The 18,812-nt window shown below is 38.8% G+C and overlaps 1 protein-coding gene across 4 annotated transcripts in view; it reads left to right on the top strand.

Moving 5' to 3' along the window:
• Positions 1-18,812, top strand: part of ERCC6 (ERCC excision repair 6, chromatin remodeling factor) — an 81,540-nt gene that overhangs the window by 31,687 nt on the left and 31,041 nt on the right. For all 4 annotated transcript variants that reach the window (XM_077124643.1, XM_077124642.1, XM_077124645.1 and 1 more), the window contains 3 exons: positions 1,479-1,607; positions 6,408-6,566; positions 14,629-14,764. In XM_077124643.1, the coding sequence (XP_076980758.1) occupies positions 1,479-1,607; positions 6,408-6,566; positions 14,629-14,764 (424 nt within the window). The remainder of the gene's footprint in view (positions 1-1,478; positions 1,608-6,407; positions 6,567-14,628; positions 14,765-18,812) is intronic.

Genomic DNA, 18,812 nt, shown 5'->3' on the forward strand with positions numbered 1-18,812 from the left:
GTGCACCCCACCCCCGTCCAAGTGAGAAGTACTCCTGTGTGCTGCTGTATCCAATGAAATTTCTGGGTAACACGAAACTCAAGTTATTAAAGGCCCTTTTAATCACCTAGAGCCTTCATTCCATCAGTTACATGGAGGTCATTTTCAAGGAAGAGAAGTAAAACTAAGAGGGAAAGACATTGCCTTTAGAAGTTAAAAACAAAAAGGTTAAACATTTTATATGAAAAGTGTATCACATCTTAAACCTGTGGATGTAGGTAACTATTTCCTTAGGTCTTGCCCTGTACTGCCTGTTCCGTTTGCTACTCTTCCCTGGAAATAACCAGCAGCGCTTTGGTGATATTTATAGATTTTCTTACTGCCCTGGGATGGCTTTTCAGGTCACCAGCTAGTTCTTCCTCACTGATCACAATTAAATCTTAGCCAGCCCTTCCCACTGTTACTTTGAAGACCTGAAATTTTCAACAAGGCAAGAATGATACAGAGCGTGTGGTTTATTTCTGCAAAACTATCCTTCCTTTTTCTCTTTTGCCTTCCCTCAGATGTTCTCTATCATTCTACCATGGTCAGTGGCTGAGAAATATCTGCTCCCATTCTCTTCCTGTGTGCTTTATATTTGGAAGATGTTTTTCTGTCCTGGTGGTTTTATTTCAGTCCTACCATTTTGTGAAATTCAGAGTGTCACTTGCATCCCTGCTGGAAAAAGTCATCCTTTTATTTTAAAAGTGAATAGAATGTGAAGCTGTTGACTTCTGTGGGTTTTTTTTTCCAATCTTGATACCAGTCATGAGAGTAAAATTTTTCCCACCAACCTCCCTTGTCATGAAGACTTTCAGATATTTAGACAAATGGCATTTCTTCTGTTAAAAATAAACGGTATTACCCTTCGTACTAGATTTGTGACTTAGACTTTGTCCAGTGAACACATTTTTTCTAAGCAATATAATTCCCAGTGCTTTTACCTTGTTGACCCTCTCCAATTAAATAATCAATATATTAATCTGATATAATAGTTTTGACCCAAATCTTTGCTTTACTATGTTCTCTTATGCTATGACTATCATATCTTTGGCATAGTATTAAAAAAGTTGTGAATAAAATCTATTTTTGTTACATAGTGTATTGTCATTAAATTTTCAATGACTTATTTCTAGAAGTTTATATGTCTTAGGAATGAGCAGAGGAACTTTCCCTTAGGGTATGCCAGAGAAGAAGCAAGTGTTTTTGATAATGAAATGAGACCTGGTAGAAATATTTCTAGAGAAGCTATAGTAATTCAAATAAGAATTAAATTGAAAAGGAGGGAAAGGATAATTTTTTCCTTTTTTGAATCACAGTGTTTTGGTTGATGATGCAGCAGAAACCTAAGAGACCCTTTCTCCTTTGCCTATTTTTGCCAGTACGTTATCTGGAACCATCTATTTTAAACCGATTCTGTAATTGAAATAATTGTAACGTGATTTTTATTTTCATGGTAGGAAATGGAATAAACTGAGACTGCAGGACAAAGAGAAGAGCCTAAAGCTTGAAGACGAATCTGAGGAAAGTGATGCTGAATTTGATGAAGGTTTTAAAGTGCCGGGTTTTCTGTTCAAAAAGCTTTTTAAGTATGTACCATGTGTTCTGTTCTTTCAACATCAATTCATTATGTACAGATTAATATTTTAGGAATTACACACTGTAGTTATCTGTGGGCCTTTAAGGTCCTTGGAGCAGTTTATTGCAAATACAAAAACACTGCTGAATGAAATTTTAGCCATGTTCTGTTCATTAAAGTTAGGTGATAATAAATGACTAAAGAGCATTTTGGGTTTGGGGTCATCTGATGGCTCGAGGTGGATCTGTTTAAGCAGATTAAAAGCAACACGTTAAGAAGAGTTTACTATTCGTGTCAGTATTGGGGAGGATTTTTCATTCCATATGGAAATAAAAACTTTTCAGATTATTTTCTAAATGTCTTTGGTTGTGCCTACATGTAACACTTTTGAGTTGACTGAATATGCATCTAAATATTTTATGTAGATGTTGTCTAATGTCAAAAGAGAGGCTAGTCCGGAGCCCCCATGACTGAATTGCTGTCTCCAGCCTGGCTGAGTGTCCTGGCTCGTCTGGTGTGCCGAGAGGTGGCGCTCTTGTAGTATGGATGATGAGTATAAATACCGAGACACTTTTCAATCACACACCCCAGGGATTTACTTAACAAGATACTTCTGAAGAGCTTCTTAAATGCGTACAGGAAGTTAAACCATTAAATAGCTTCTTTCTGTCTCTTTTGTATCAACAGTTGGTAGTTGGGAAAAGGATGCAAACTTTTTTCTTTAAGATGATTAAATTTAAACCCCTCTGTAGACTCAGCTGCCAGCCAGGCCCTAAACTTGTACAAGTTGGCTACTTAAAAACAGCATGCTTTTATATTTCCTCTCGGAGAGCTTATATTATATAGTCTTAATTGTTTTCTCTAGCTGGGAAATGAGGAGGCTGGGGAGTAGTTATTATATCCCACGAAACATGCAGGGAAGTCAAACCCTAAAGACATGGGGTTGCCAAAAGTAGGCAGAAGACCTGTTCAGAAGTTCAAAAATAAATCACTCTAGTTATTTTGTCAGAGAAATCATTTTGAAGCCCTGATGGGTGGCTTCTGTGTTTATTGCTTCTCCCAGATGAAAACTAACTTGTGGAACGATAAAAAGACAAAATTTGTTGGCAACTCTTTTTATCTTTTCTAGAGCAATTGCTTATTAAGGAACAGCCCACATAGTATCAGTATAGTGTTAGCAAAAGGAAAGCCAAATTATAGATTAAGTTAATCTAGCAAGGACAGGATACTTCTACGTGTGTAGTAAGTGAGTTAGCAAATGTCCTCAAGAGTCAAGTTGATTAGGTAGTTTCAGTTAAATTTCAGATTTTCCAACAAAGAAGATTCACGGTTCATAGAACCAGACTTTGCCACCAAAACTGTGTGTGACTCAGCATGTGGATGATAACTCACTAGTAGTTAATACAAAGCCGTGTGGTTTTTAAAAAAATTTTTCCTTAATTGCACATTCCTGGAAACAATTTTGTTGTTTTCATCTCTACAAAACCAGGATTTTAAATATTTGATAACTGTTATAAAACTACTATTCCTTTTCTTTTGCCATATGAAAAAATTAATAGGATGGATGAATCTCCATTTCCCTTTTATGATTATGTTTTAGCCATGCCAATCTAATTTTAAACTATAGTTGTCTTTTACTATATTTACCACACTCTGTGGAATTAAGTAAACAGAGTATAGTTACACAAGGGAGTCGGAAGGTGCAGTTTCCATTTAAGCACTATTTTCTGCAGGATAACATTTAACTTCTTAACTTCTGTTTTGAAAGTTTGCCCAGCAAATGCATTTGGCTGTATAATTAAGCAAGCAAATGATGAATCCCAATCTTTTGCCTTCACTTTCAGCCCCAGAAGCAAGTGCAGCCTTGGGTTAGTGTGATGATGCCAAGACATTGTTACCTGTGCTGATTTTGTGATGCTTTGGTCTCATACCAAAGCAGAATAAGGAAGTTTCTTTACTGTTGTACAACAGTGTGTAAAAATCTTGAATTTTTCCTAAAGAGTAATCTGTCTACTTCAGAAAGGCTTGGAAAGTGAGATTCTAAATTCTGCTTTAGTTTCAATGATGAAATTGTTTTACACGGTTTATTATTAGGAAATTAAAGCAATAAGATCCAAGTCAGTAGTAAGTCAGAACCCAGACCCCTAACTCTTCACTCAGTGATAATGCCAGCTGACCCTTTCATCTGGAGATTTTTAATGTGCAAATGAATTCCTTACACAGCAATGAGGGCCTTCATGTGTCCTGGGGGAAAAGAAGCAGCCACTCTGGGCCACCTTTGTACAGTCACCCTAGGTGTTGATTTCCAGAAAGTGGTGAGACATAGGAGCCACCTGATAGATATTTTTTATTAAGTCATTTCTTCAAGATTAATCATCCTCTTTTAAATACACAATGAAGTGTTGTTTAAAAGTCCTTGGAGATTCTGTCTGTACCTGAAGAAACACCGGCAAAGTTCTCCTTGGCCGTGCAGAGTCCAGGTGTCCTCCCTCCTGAACTCCCTCTGGGGCACCATCCTTGTTCTGTTTCTTATTTCTTTCATGATTTCTTGATGGCTCCTCTCCAGATTTTTCCCATTTTGATTCAGTGATCAGCCCCAAACAGAGAGAGGCAGAGGGTATAGTGGCATAGGATGGGGTGATCACGGGGAGATGTGGGCCCTGTGCTCTCCCAGGACTGGCTCCCACCCTCACCCTGTGCCTCAGTAGGAGGAGGGCAGTGGACTGACAGGTGATTCTGGAGACTGAGTGCACATCACAGCCATTGGGAGAGCTTTTTGGAATGCATAGTTCTCAAAAGTTGAAAGTATTCTAATATAACCAGTTCACAAATCAGCATCCTCAGCTCAGTTAACATTTTGGGCTGAGTAATTCTTTGTTGCAGGGGCCATCCTGTGCATTGTAAGGACATGGAATAGCGTCTCCACCCGTTGGATACCACTTGTACTCCCCCAGTTGTTGGATGTCCTGTGGGGAGCAAAATTTCCCCTAGTTGGAAACTGTCTAGATTATCTCCAAAGTGTAACTTTGGAACCAGACAGCCCTGGATTTGAATTCTGGTTCTTTCATTTTTTTTTTTTTTTTTTTTTTTTAGCAATGTGGCTTTGGCAAGTTACTTAACTTCTCTGAGCCTTTGTTTCCTCAACTATAGAATGGGTTGGTAATCCCTCCTATGCAAGGTTGTGAGGCTGAATCCAAAGCACTTAGCCTGGTGCCACCCGAGTTCTCCGACTGCATGCCATGTATTTGTGCACCTGTCCCCCTTCCCGAATTAAACATCCTTCAGTCTATACTGTTTTGTTTTGATTTAATCCTTTTCTCCAAGGTACATACCAAGTGTATATAATTAGCAAACTCAATGAGCAGCAGAATTCTTGTTCGAGGTTTTCCTGGTGTGCTCACCAATAACGGCAACGCTAAGGTCAGACTTCATGAATTGATCTCCAAAATACTGGGCTGGAAGGGGGTTTCTGGCATGTTTACTGAGAGGAGAGCAAATAAAACCAGTTCAACAAAAGAGCTGAGGTCCAAGATGAGATGTTAGGTGGGTGTGCAGGTTGCAAATAATTACGCATCTGATCCATAAAACAACCTCTAACAACAGCAAAACAAATTTCTTTTAATGTGGAAAGCTCATTCACTTTGCTGTTGTTTTTTTAAAAAAAAAATCTTTGAGCTTTCATTGTCTTTTTTTTTTTTTTGGTATTTTCTTATCTTTCTCAGGGAAATAGGCTTTAATTTTTATGACATCTAATTTAACATTGTTTTAAATGAATTGTGTTTTTGGTATCTTATTTTCAATGTCACTCTCTTACATGTTTTTTTGGTTTAGCTTTTTTTTTAACATGGCATATAATCTTCATACCATCCCATGAAAAGTCTTTTTTTTCCCTCTCAGAAATGTTTTTCGTGTTATTCCTTTTTATTTCCCAAACATGCCACTGATGGAGAAAGGAAAGTACCAATTCTCATGTTTGATTTTTTTTTTCTGGGGGGGGGGGGTGATGGGATATGTTATTCCTTGTTAACCTGTAAGTCCTTATTTAAAATATTAATAGTTCTGATCTTTTTTGTGTCTGTGATAAAAGTCCTTAAATCAAGTTCTCCTTTAAAATATTATGAAGACCTTTTCCAAATTGGCCTTCCAAAATGCTTCCATAGCTTTTCATTTTGTACTGTGAAGCCTTTCATGTGTTATTTTTTGTATCTGCTGGTAATATTACAAAATCATCTGTTGGGTACTAGTTTTGAGAGCAGCTCTATTCAGAATTGTTTATGGCCTTAGAACTTAATTTAATTTTTCCTATAAAAAAATAATGACTACCAAGTGGCTTTTCAACAACGTACACTGTTAACTGTGGTGTCCTTTGTCCTGCCTTTTTGATGCTAGTCAAATTGAAAAAAATAAACAATGCCTCTTTTTATGGAAAAATTAATAGAACTTTATGTATTAAAAATATTTGGGATTTTTTTGCAGAAAGATGGTGAATAAAAGATAATAAGTTTATGCTTGTTTACCAAGCTATTTCTAATGTTGAAAAAGAAATGAAACAGTTGCTAATTATGCCATCTATCAGTTTAATTAGAAATGTGTTAATGTTCTGTAAAGAAAAATTTGTGATTTTATGCCTAGATGATCAAAAATGTATGACCTTACAAATACAATACTCATGTAAAACACACATCCGGCGTGTTTCTATGACTAGTGCTAGAACCTAGCCAAATGATTAATTCATGAGTACTTTCTGTTATGATCCGTATTATCCACCATTTGCCATTTTCTCTTTTCTTGTTGGTGTTTGTTGTTGTAGGTACCAGCAGACAGGTGTTAGGTGGCTGTGGGAATTGCACTGCCAGCAGGCAGGAGGAATTCTGGGAGACGAAATGGGATTGGGCAAGACCATCCAGATAATTGCCTTCTTGGCAGGTCTGAGCTACAGCAAGATCAGGACTCGTGGTTCAAATTACAGGCAAGTGCTCCTCTGCAGACTGTCAGTCTGTGGCGCTCAATTAATATTTCATCAGATGTATTGCTGTGGAGGAGGGTCTTGTGAATTATTGATGACATTTCAATTACAATATTCCTTTAATTCTTTTAGTGGAGGACATCAAAGGAAAATTTTTACGAGACAATGGAGCTGTAGGGCAGGAGAAATTAAACATGTAACACTTTTAATGAATTCCAGGCATTGATGCTTCATTTTGCAGATGAGCCCCACAAGATATTTTGGGTCAATACGGTGTCTAAGGTTAGCTTCTACAAATGGATTGTTTACAAACTCAATTATGTTAATATCAATAGTTTACACAATATGGAATTTTAAATTAGACATAATACCTTCGCTTCCATTTATTAAATTTTACATTAAAATATTTGTTCTGGCAGGAGACCAGGTGAGCTTACAGTAAGTACAGTCTCTTCATGGGGAAAGTCAGAGCTTTGGGGAAGCATTCTCTTGGATTTCTTTTATAGTCAGTATGTATTATAACATTTGTAGATAGCTCTTTTTAAAAATAAAGTCACTTATCTATAGTAGTCTGTTCTGTATGCTTTTTTTGGTGGGGGGAGAGTGCAGGGTCCAGAGAAACGAACCCAGGTGTTCTGTATGCTTTTACTCCCTCATCTTCTAAGAAATTTATATAAATTCTCAGGTCAAAGCCTAAATTGACTGTACAGAAAAGTCGGAAACTATGCTGAGATTCTATTCTTCGTTCTCTTTAGAAATTTAAATGAACTATTGAAAGCATAAACACTTAACCTGTGCTAATTAGTAGGTAGGACTGAAATGCTTCATCCAGAAATAAAGTACTCTGAAAATTTCCATTTTTAAGCTGTAAATTGGCTTTCTGTAAACCAGTAACTATAAAGATGTTACTGTGTAAATTATGTAGGCTATTTCATCTTGCACCGAAATAGTCCAAAGCTCCTTGGGTTTCCATAGGCTTTTCTCATGAAGAACAGCAAGGGCCCTGGAAGCCTTGGCCACATACTAGGTATGATTTGGAGGCACCTTTAAATTTGTTTTGATGTGCCTGAGTTGAGTCAGCAACTGCAGCTAATTACTGTCCCACACTTCTGATCATCAGCTGAGGAATTTTTAGGAGAGAGCCAAATACGCCCCATAAATATTGAGTAAAGAATGTTGCTTCATTCTTTGGGGTTTAGTGCTTTGTGTTTAGTCCTTATTTCGTTACCTTCTCAGGAGACGTATTTGAAGTTTTAGAATATTTTAGAAATCCCAGTTGCATTTATATAGATGTAGGATGCAGGGAAGGCCTTTGGATAATTTGAAATGCCAAGTGTTTTGTTGTTTTTACTTACAAGGAAATTGTATTGAAGCAGGGTTTTTTCTTCAATTAGAATTCTGTTCCATTTTGCCTAGAAACATGAAAACATTCCAACCCAAGAGAAAAAGTCCAAGTTGGAAATGGACATTTAGTACTTGCTTATCTATGGCTGTCGTTATTTTAACATCACAGAAAACACTTGCTCTATTCTGAAGAAGCCCTTGTCCAAGCCCTTTGGTTGGCCTGGTTTCTGTGACTGCCTAGGTTTCTATGAGAACCAGAATGACCCCAGCTACCCCAGATGATTTGTAGGACTGTCTTTCCTTCCATAAATGATTTCTGGGATTTTCTTGCAACCCATCTCATTTCTTACCTTCCCTTTCTGTTATCATGGAACTCTGGGCCTAGGAACCCTAAAGTCATCCCTGCAGTGTAGTTTTGATCTAAAAATTAAAACATGCTCTCTGGAGTCATGACAATCCTACCCGAGTGAAGTTAGGGCTAATAATGAGCAGCAGCTGTAATCAATTAACTATCAGCGCTCACATCCTCCTTTCCATAATGAAATAGTGTGGTATATTGAAGTATAGCCCAGACTGTCTTTATTAGAATAGTGTTAGTGGAAAGGGTTTCCCAAAAGATGGGTGTATATCAACCAAACAACCAGGCTGAGTAGCAGGAGAGAGTTAGTTACTAAGGAGCATGGACCCCTCCCCTCAAATGGGTCAGAGTAAATTTTATCGTGTTTTTACAGCATGCCCATCTCTGCAATGAGATGAATTTGTAATTCTCTATGCTTATGTCCCAAAGAAAAGTAGGCAGCCTTTGAGGGCAAATGAAGTTCTGTGAACTGGCGCTGCTTCATTAGCTGTGCACATTTCCTTGGAACTCTTGCAACCTATGGATATTTGGGGCCTCATTTAAGGTGGTCTTAGTGTTATCATCCAAAAGTCCATGGTTACTGAAAGGGTCTCAGTCTCTGGGATAGTTAAGTCTTATGAAAAAATAAGTTTTTTATGTGTTCACTTGTGTGTTTGTTTAAACAGAAGGAGAAGCTGCCTCCGGTGTCTTGGAGCAGCTAGAAGGAAAAACCTAGAGTTGTAGAACTGTAACCTATATCAAACTCTGAAGACCATTCTATAACTACTTATTCCATTGTACTTTGAAATTTAGTGCTTTTTTACATATAAATTTCACAATTAAAAAAAGTTAAAATTTTTAAAAAAGCATATGAGGAATCAAGTATTGCAGCCAGTATGAAAAGAATAGTAAAAAGCAGAGTTAAACAGTTTATATGTAAAACTGAATTGGTTTTAAAAAATGATATATACTGTCATTTTCTTCTATCTAAGATACATGTTCTAAGTTTGGAAGCTTTGAAAAAAGCTATTGTTAATTCTCCAAAACATACTGGGAATATGAAGGCCATTTTCCGTCTTCTTCGTTAAGTAAATTTGTTAGTGCAAAAACAGGGAGAAACATATTGTATGTGCTGGATGAAAGTCCAGGCAGTGGTTGTGTTCCTGGATCGGAACGAACATGCTGCCTTCCTTTCACTTTGTTGTTCATCTTTTCAGGTCCCTGAATTTTATGGTGAAAAGAAAATAAATTATTTACCTTTCTTAGCTCAGTTAATGCTTTAACATCTTCAATATCATGTTGTAAATTCCTGATTAAGAATAAATGGCCTGAAAAAGCTAATAGGCATTCAAAGGTTAATATTTTACTTTGTAATTCCTAGTGAATTCTAGGCCATGAATAGTGAATTTCTATGCTGCGAGTTGGAATATCTGACCGTGGAGATCCTGGCTTGTCCTAAATTCATTAATCAATGATAGAGATGAAAGGAACTGTAGCCAGTTTGGTAATTGATGCTAATCACTCTAGTACATTTAGTCATTTCTTATGCTCATCTCACTGGGATTGAGGGTTGGAAAAGGATGGTTCCGTTTATGTGACTCTTAATGGACTTTATTACCCCCTTTGTGGTCCGAGAAGTATCTAGGGCTCTTCCTAGAATTCAGCTCAGTATAAAAATCCTCGTATTCTTGAAGTAGAGAGAAAATGGCAGAAATTAAAGGGCATAATAATGCCGAAGAGATGTTTAGTCAGAATAAAATATTGGCCTGACATGACCAAGTATGGATATTCAATGTGGCAGTTTAAGAATGGTATGTTTAAAAAAGGAAAAAAATGCTGAAAAGGTATATATTTATATTTGAGTGTTTGTTTTAAAACTTTTTAGACAGCTTTTGATTGGTTGTTTCCTAATCTCTGCTAAGTGCATATTAAAGAGAGCTCTCTTGTATTCCCTTTGGAGGATCTAGAGAAGCTAATCCATTTAGTTCTTTTTAGAAAGGCATATTATAGAAGGAGGGCAGGACAGAGTCACTGTTCTCTGCAGGGAGTTTGCAGGTGATACCTACTCTGAGACCACTTCAGCTTACTCCCTACCCCTTGATGACAATCATGATGTAGAATTTCTACGAGAATTACTAGCCTGTAGTCTGTAACTTCTTGTAGTCTGAGCCCCTTCTGCCAAGCAAAGGGCCAGTGAAAGGGACTGAGCTGAGAGGATTAGAAGTGGGCAGAGGCATTTTCTCAGGTCAGAATCACCAGGGCATGCTGTTAGCATCCTTCTGGGCAGAGAACCAGAGGACGCCTCACTTAAGTATGGCTCAGCCAAAATCACATAGAATTACAAATTATTTTTCAGGCATGCAGGCACTTTGTAATTACAGCTACAGCTTAGGTGTTGAGATAGTTTGAAGGAGAGATGCCTGGCCCCTCCTGGAGCTGAGCGCTGGTGCAAACAAGCAGTTACAGTAAGGGTGGTAAGTGTTGTGACCTGGTTAGGGCAGGCGACTGATGAGCATGGGCGTACCAGGAAGTACCCTTCACCCACCTGGAGAGAAAGGGACGGGGACTGCATTGTCATGAAGCATGAGCAGGTGTTACCTGGGATAAGATGGTGAGGAGAAACCAGGCAAAGGTCAGAAGATGAGGGAAGCGTACACTTTCTAGAAACTGAAGAAAGTTTGTATTGGCAGGTGCTGAGACATGGGAGCAAGTGTCAAGTTGGGGAAGTGAGAAGTGACTGGGAGGCAAGCAGAGTTCAGGGCCTTGTGGACAGTTTATGACTGTCCCAGGAGAAGTGGGGAACCACTGGAAGCTTTTAGCCTAGTACCAGCCGTGTCAATGGAGAAATTTGAGAGGGTTCTAGGGGGAGAAGACATGGATTAGGTATGGACTGGATATGTTGGGGGTCAAGAGAGGTCAGGGATGAGGCCTGGATTCCTGATTCAGGACCTGGAGGATAGATCACATCTGTTCACTGGATTAGGAAACAGGAGGAGGAGCACAAGGTGGGGGAAGGTGATGAAGGGTGCCTTGACGTCATCTAAGAGGAGGTGACGGCCACCAGGGAGGTGTACAGTGTGCAGGTGGTTGGGAGGTCAGGAAAGTGATCTGGACTGGAGACATGGATTTAAACGTCATCAGTGTGAAGATAGTCCCTGAAACTGTGGGAATCAGATAGCACAGGAAAGTGTGTGCAGTGCAACTATACATGTGCATTTAGCTTCACATATTCAGCATACTTCTTGGGTAGAAAAAGGTAGGGGAGGGCAAGAATGAAATGACAGTTGAGTGCTGATGGCTGTAGGATGAGTGTGAGACAAGGCATAGGTGTCTGTGGTTTCCTTGGTCAGTTTTGGTTCCTATCGCCTCTTGTGGTTCAGTTGAGAGTGAGTCCGCACACGGCTTCCACATTTAGTTCTGACTTCTGCTTGATCTGACTTCTGGCACCCAGTCCTCAGCCACACTGAAGATAAAGCGGCTGCAGGACAGGCAAGATTGACATAGCAGAGGTATGGGCTGAAAGCCTGGTTATGGGGGTTGGTCTCAGATACGAGGAGGAACCCTTGCTCCACTCTAATGAAAGGGAGGGAGAACAAGGTGGGTATACATTTGCATAGGTACCTGTGGCAAGTAAGTAAATAACATCTGGCCTCCACGAAGTTTATGGCACACCTGGAAATCCTCAGCTCGGTGGGTTGTAGGCACAGCTCAGTGATGTCATCAAGGACCCAGGCACTTTGATGTTTTACTAAGGAAGGCTTGTTCTCCTTGAAATCACTAAATTTCTTCATGAAAGCCCAGTTGCTGGTTCACCTGCAGCAGGTGAGAGCCAGGGAGAAGGCTTCTTCAAGCTAAGCATGTGAGACCTTCCTCTCAGCCTAACAAGGCCAGCTTGGTAGACTAGTGATGGTTAGCAAGGAGTGCCGTTCACGGAACCAGGACCTCCTTCTCAGATCTTTCCCATGGGTAGACAATGGTCAGAGTCCCCTAAAGTACATGTCTGGGAAGAAAGAGGGAAGCCTGCCCCAAACTGGCATTCTGTCAGGAAGGAGAGGGTAAGAAATGGATTGGGGTGGTGGCCCCAAGGAATGGGGCTGCGTCCATAAACAGTTTTGGTTTTTGTTTTAAACTCATGAGCGTATCTCCATGTTATTAAATATTCTTCACAACCAGTTTTTTTTTACAATATGAACATTCTTTCTTATTCATCACAGTTGTATATTCATCATCATGATCATTTCCTAGAACATTTGCATCAATTCAGAAAAAGAAATAAAAAGAAAACAGAAAAGAATTCATACATACCATACCCCTTACCCTTCCCTTTCATTGATCACTAGCATTTCAATCTACTAAATTTATTTTAACATTTGTTCCCCCTATTATTTATTTTTAATCCATATATTTTACTTATCTATCCATAAGGTGGATAAAAGAAGCATCAGACACACAATCACAATCACACAGTCACACTGTGAAAGCTATATCATTATACAATCATCTTCAAGAAACATGGCTACTGGAACACAGCTCTACATTTTCAGGCAGTTTCCTCCAGCCGCTCTGTTACACCTTAACTAAAAAGGTGATATCTATTTAATGTGTAAGAATAACCTCCAGGATAACCTCTTGACTCTGTTTGGAATCTCTCAGCCATTGACATTTTATTTTATCTCATTTCTCTCTTCCCCCTTTTGGTCAAGAAGGTTTTCTCAGTCACTTGGTGCTGAATCCCAGCTCATTCTAGGATTTCTGTCCCACATTGCCAGGAAGGACCACACCCCTGGGAGTCATGTCCCACGTAGAGAGGGGGAGGGCTGTGAGTTTGCTTGTCGTGTTAGCTGAGAGAGAGGCCACATCTGAGCAACAAAAGAGGTTCTCTTGGGGGTGACTCTTAGGCCTAATTTTAAGTAGGCTTAGCCTATCCTTTGCAGAGTTAAGTTCATATAAACAACCCCCAAGATTGTGGGCTTAGCCTATTGCTTTGGTTGTCCCCACTGCTTGTGAGAGTATCAAGAATTCTCCACTTGGGGAAGTTGAATTTTCCCCATTTCTCACCATTCCCCCAAGGGGACTTTTCAAATACTTTTTATTCACTGTTTAAATCCTTCTGGGATTTATTGAGGCATGACTCTGGACAAACCTGCAAAAGCTCATGCCCTGCTCAAGGTTCCATGTACTTATGATGTTCGGTTAAGCTGTCCACAATAAGTTATATTAGGAAATGCACTAGTTGAAATATAAATTTTGTACCAAATAAACCTCTTTTGCTTTAGTCTCACACATAAGTTAAAGTTTTAAAATATTAATTACCATCTATTTTCAATACCCTGCATTATTGGCATTCCTTTGTTCTTCCTCATGCAAAACTTTTTTTTTTTTTTTTTTTTTTTTTTTTTTTTTTTAAAGGAAAGACAGAGAGAAGGAAGGAAGGATAGAAGGAAGGAAGGAAGGAAGGAAGGGAAACATCTTTAAACATTTTCTTGTTTTATTGTATTTTGTTTTTCCGTTTTTTGTTACATGGGCTGGGGCCGGGAATCGAACCGAGGTCCTCCGGCATAGCAGGCAAGCACTTTGCCCGCTGAGCCACCGCGGCCCACCCACATTTTTAAATTTGTACATTTAGTCACTATCATTATACACTCTAGGCATTCCTAGATTATACCATCTCAGGCTTTATCGTGTATCTTTCCTTCTGATTTCAGTTTCTTCACAACCAACTTTTCGTGGTTATACGCTATTCTTACTTCTGTAGCGTTGACAGAACCCTTGACAGATATTGACTGATTTAATCTTCGTGATAACCCTGCACGATTGATACTATTATAATTCCTGTTGTAAGATAAGTGAAGGTCCAGAGAGGTTCAGTAATGTGCCCAGGACTGCACAGCTGGTGGGTACAGAAGTTGGGGGTTGGGTCTGCATGCTCCTCTCTGCCAGCTGGCACTGTGTTGGAGACGAAAACATTTACTTGACTCCTCGCTTACCGACAGGTGTTTTGGTAGCCTCCACTTTCTCCACAGTATAAATGATGTTACTCTGGGCATATCACTTCATCAGTCTTTGTATGGAGATGAGAATTTTGAAGAATCTTATGTGGCTGAGCTGGGTTCCCCGAGAATAGTGCCCCTTACACTCTCGGTATGGGCTTTCCAGTACAGACCCCCACCGGGATGCCCCTGCATCCACTAATTGATGAATGGGATTGTAGAGATTTCCCTTTCTGGTTGTTAGCCCCAATAGCTTTTTTCTTTCAAGAAAGTATCAGTAAGTTTCAATAGTGTTTGCTTTTTTGAAATAAGCACCTTTCTTTTTTTGGTCTGCTGAGCCCTCAATATGCTGTCTTTTATAGATGTATTTTCTTCTTGAATGTTTTGGGTGCAGGTTCAAGGGGCTGGGCCCAACCATCATTGTCTGTCCAACGACGGTGATGCATCAGTGGGTGAAGGAGCTGCACACGTGGTGGCCTCCGTTCAGAGTGGCCGTCCTGCACGACACTGGCTCCTCCACTCACGGAAAGGTACCCTTCATAGTACTTCAGCACCTTTTTGTTTTGGGTTAAAACAAACCATGTCATATATTTCGTTATTGAGAAAGATTAAAGGAGAAGGAGTTGTAGCAGAAGATAGGATTTAACAAGTGAGTATGACCACTACTCATTACATTGATTTTTTTTTAGTCTTAGAGCAGCTAAGAGGATGTACCTGAAATGGTAGAATTGTAACCCATACCATACTTCGAAATTTGTTCTAAAACTACATGTTAAAATGTACTTTGAAATTTATCACTTTTTGTTTATACATTATATTTCACAATAAGAATATTTTAAGAAGTAATGTTAACAACTTTTCATGGGTAAAAACATTCATATACTTTCACAATGTGTTTTTATTGACTGAAAGAAGCAACATACTCATTTTGAGAATTGTAACCTATGTTGATACTTCTTAGTTAAGTTGCTGTTTTTTCTCTGAATCCTCTGAATTTAGCTTTAATCACTGTATTTTGAAAGTTGCCTTTCCTCCCTTATCTGTTTTGTTAATAATCATGTTTCCAGAAAAGAGGGATATCTGTGCTCCTATGGGTATTACAAATATGTTGTGGCGAGATATTTTTGTTATCTCTGCTTCACTATCTAACTGAGCTCTGTCATAGTAGGGGCTGCATCTTACTTATTTCTGTATCCCAAGTGTCCCATAAGTGTTTGCTGAATGAACACTAACTATACCTTTTCACTGTGTATTTGCAGGTTTCGTTAAGAAAGAGCATCAGTTTATTAAACTTTTTCTTCCCTGAGTCTTCTGAACTCTGGGGCGAGTACTCATAACCCCACACAAGGAGTGTCAACTGGAACGAATGTTCCTGTTTCACCTCATTGAGATAGATGGAAACTCATGAGCCCCTAAAATCCAGTGTTTCTGTAGTTTCCTCGAAACCCCTTTTCCTACACATTCTCATTTTGTTCATGATCACTGGGTAAGCAGAACTTTTGATGAAAGTGAATCAGATGTATCTGTCATTTGGTAGATCAAGAAGGTGAGATGGAATCCTGCTTATCCTAACCTTTGTTGTTAAAGCATATGACTTTGCCCTGGCTTTTAAAACTGATACCTGGGAAACAAACTAAATTGGTGAAGTAGGGTAAATGCTGTTTTGAGAAATCAGTGATTTTTAGCATCCGGAATATCATAATAATTTAGATTATTTTTCTAGGCAAACTGTAAATCGCTGCTAACTATCCTGTCATCAATCTTGCTAATTGTTATTTTTGGTTTCTAAGTTTGTTATTCCTTTTTTCATTTCCATCATCAGTTGACATCTCAATATTTTGTATCACATAATCTTTTAAGTAGGATTCATTTGTTGCTGTTTATCTTAAAAAGGCACACTTTTCGTATGTTCCTCTTTAACCTTTTATTTTCATTTGAATTAGTGAAGATATATATTTATCACCTTTCCCTAGGGTGTGGTTTACCTGCATTCCCCCTGTTTTTACAACTTAAAGAAATACGTTCATGTGGATGAAATGGACACAAGAGTAAATTGACTCGTTAGTAGAACTGGAATTGACACTGAAGCTCTTGGTGAAACTTATTTCGTTAGCCTGCTTGGAGGGCAAATCCTTAAATAATGGGATTTCACTTTTGGTTACAATGGGTGGTTCTGCCTTCTGTGGTTGTCTTTGCACACAGACAGATGGTGGGTCATAAATTTTTCAGTGCTTTATAGTTTACCAAGTACTTTACCTCCGAGTTTCATACTTAACTTTTCCAGAAAAGCCACACGCAATTCCCTTGTGTTTTAGGCTGATCCTTAATTCTCGTTCTTCTCTTCCTTTTCCACTATAGGCACCTCAGGTCTCTAAATCCATAAACTGTTATGCAAAAGATAGAGAAAATGTATGTTGTCATGTTTCACTCTTGGAAACACAATGAATTTATCATCTGTGACGGGCATATCGAGGATATGTTAGTAGTTCCTTTGCACAGGCCTGGTTAGTGAGTGACATTCCCAAGACCCTGACTCCAGGTTAAGTCACCGAAGTGGCATTTGTTCCTTCCAGTCTTTCTTTGCTCTCTGAACATACAGAGCTTTGTGCCCCACCCCTGTGTGCCTGCTGGCTCACGTAGGTGGGCACCATTTTTGCAGTAGAGCGTACACTTTTAATTCATATTTCAAATATTCTGTCAATGCCAGTCTGTTCCTCTAGCTTGTAGTCTGATTCCTGACTTCCTTTCCATTCTTATCAGCTGAGATTTCTTTTCTCCATGGCTGCCCTTTCTGTGTCTTCTGGTTTCCTGTCTAAATTTTTAAGTGAACCTTAGAGAGGAACATTCAGTGCTAGAGAAAATCGGGAAGACAAGACAACTTCTCTTTAGATATAACCTAATTGTTTTGTTTCTCATTCAAGTAGTGCTCCTTTATTCTCCTACTGATTTGCTGTGGCTGACATAAAATTGTGAATTTTTGTTTGTTTGTTTAGAGAGCAGATGTCCAATGATTAATGAATTTCTGAATAGAGCACATTTATCATTCTTCTTCCCCAAATTGCCTTTTAGCTTTCCACCAATCTCACCATTTGATCCTGTATTATCTTTTATTATTTTCTTATTGATAGGCAGCTAATTTAGAATGATGAAATGTACATCTAGCAACTGTGTAAAAAATGTGCAGCTAATATTTTGAACCAAACAAATCAGTTAAAAACTTTTCAGGCTGTAGATGCTCCCTTAATGGTCAATTAAAATTTTCATTGATAGGAGTGTAAGACGTACTTAGTATCTTCTGTGATCGTTCTAACATAGAGGAACATGTTAGATGAGTCAGCTAATGTTTATTTGTTGAATAGCTGTAAACACTATAATCCAGGTATTTGGTGCTGGTAGGGCTTCAAAAAATTGGGTATGATGTTGTTAACTGGCCTTAAAAGCTAGCAGTTTCCTTGGGGAATGCAAGTATAATATATGGAAAGATAATAAAAGCAGACAGTTTTGTGATGACTTACCACGTAGTTCACAGTGGGTGGTGGCTTCTTTAGCGCTATGTTATGAAGTTTATTTAATGATTAGTGTCCCTTTTCTCCGTGTGCTGGGATGTGTGTAATTAGAAGTGTCTTGCTTCACTCCAAATTGGTTGTCATTTTCTCCCCTTGTTCTGCTGTGTAGAATCTAGTAAGCCAACGGAATATTTTAGATAATTCGAAGATTTTCTCTCATTTGGGTCAATTAGCCATTCAGAAGCATAAGAGCGGGAAAAGTAGTAATGGCAAGAAGTTTTCAGAGCATAGGCTTTGTAGTTACCAGACCAAGTTTTGGCTTTCCAGTATGTCCTTTTGTAGCTTTGTGACCTTAGCTTCTCCGAGCCCAGTTTCATCACCTGTATAATGGGGATAAAAATACTGGTGGTGTGAGGATTGTTGGGTGTACCTGTGTATGAAGAGCTTTGTGTAGTTCTTGCTGTTGTGAGAAACAGGAAAATAGCAGAACTCTTCATCTCCATAGTTGAGCAAAGAAAAGCTGCTGATTGAGGCAGTTGTGATTGGAAAAATAAAAGGTTCATACTTGCTTTATAAAAAATGTGGGTGAATGACAGCCTCAGTCAATGTTTCCCTCAAGTCCAGACACACTTGAGCCCACATAGAAACAATGAAATGGAATATCAGAATTCTTTTTGGGAAATGCAGGGTGTGATTAAAAAACAAACCATGCAAGAACTTGGCCATCTGATGAAGCTACCATGTGTTGTTTAAAGAGCCACCTTTTCTGAAATCAAGTAAAAAAAATAAGAAATGAAAAGGGCCACCGGGTCCCTCAAGCCACCTAAATATTTCCAACCCATGCTAAGTGCACAGATTATCACGCGAAGCGATGTAATTCCCATTAACTCTGGAGACCACATATTCACTGGACGCAGGAAGCAATAGATGCTCTGCTTGCTTTGCGAGGAATATTGTAAAATTGTGTTGCCAGAGTCCTTTTTTCTTCATTGTCAGCACAAATCCTTGTTTATTAAAGATTTAGCTTGAAGGAAATTTTAATTAATTACAGGTGCTGTAAATCCTGCCTGGG

Source organism: Tamandua tetradactyla, chromosome 13 (genome assembly GCF_023851605.1).
Source record: "Tamandua tetradactyla isolate mTamTet1 chromosome 13, mTamTet1.pri, whole genome shotgun sequence".
Taxonomy (NCBI): Eukaryota; Metazoa; Chordata; class Mammalia; order Pilosa; family Myrmecophagidae; genus Tamandua; species Tamandua tetradactyla.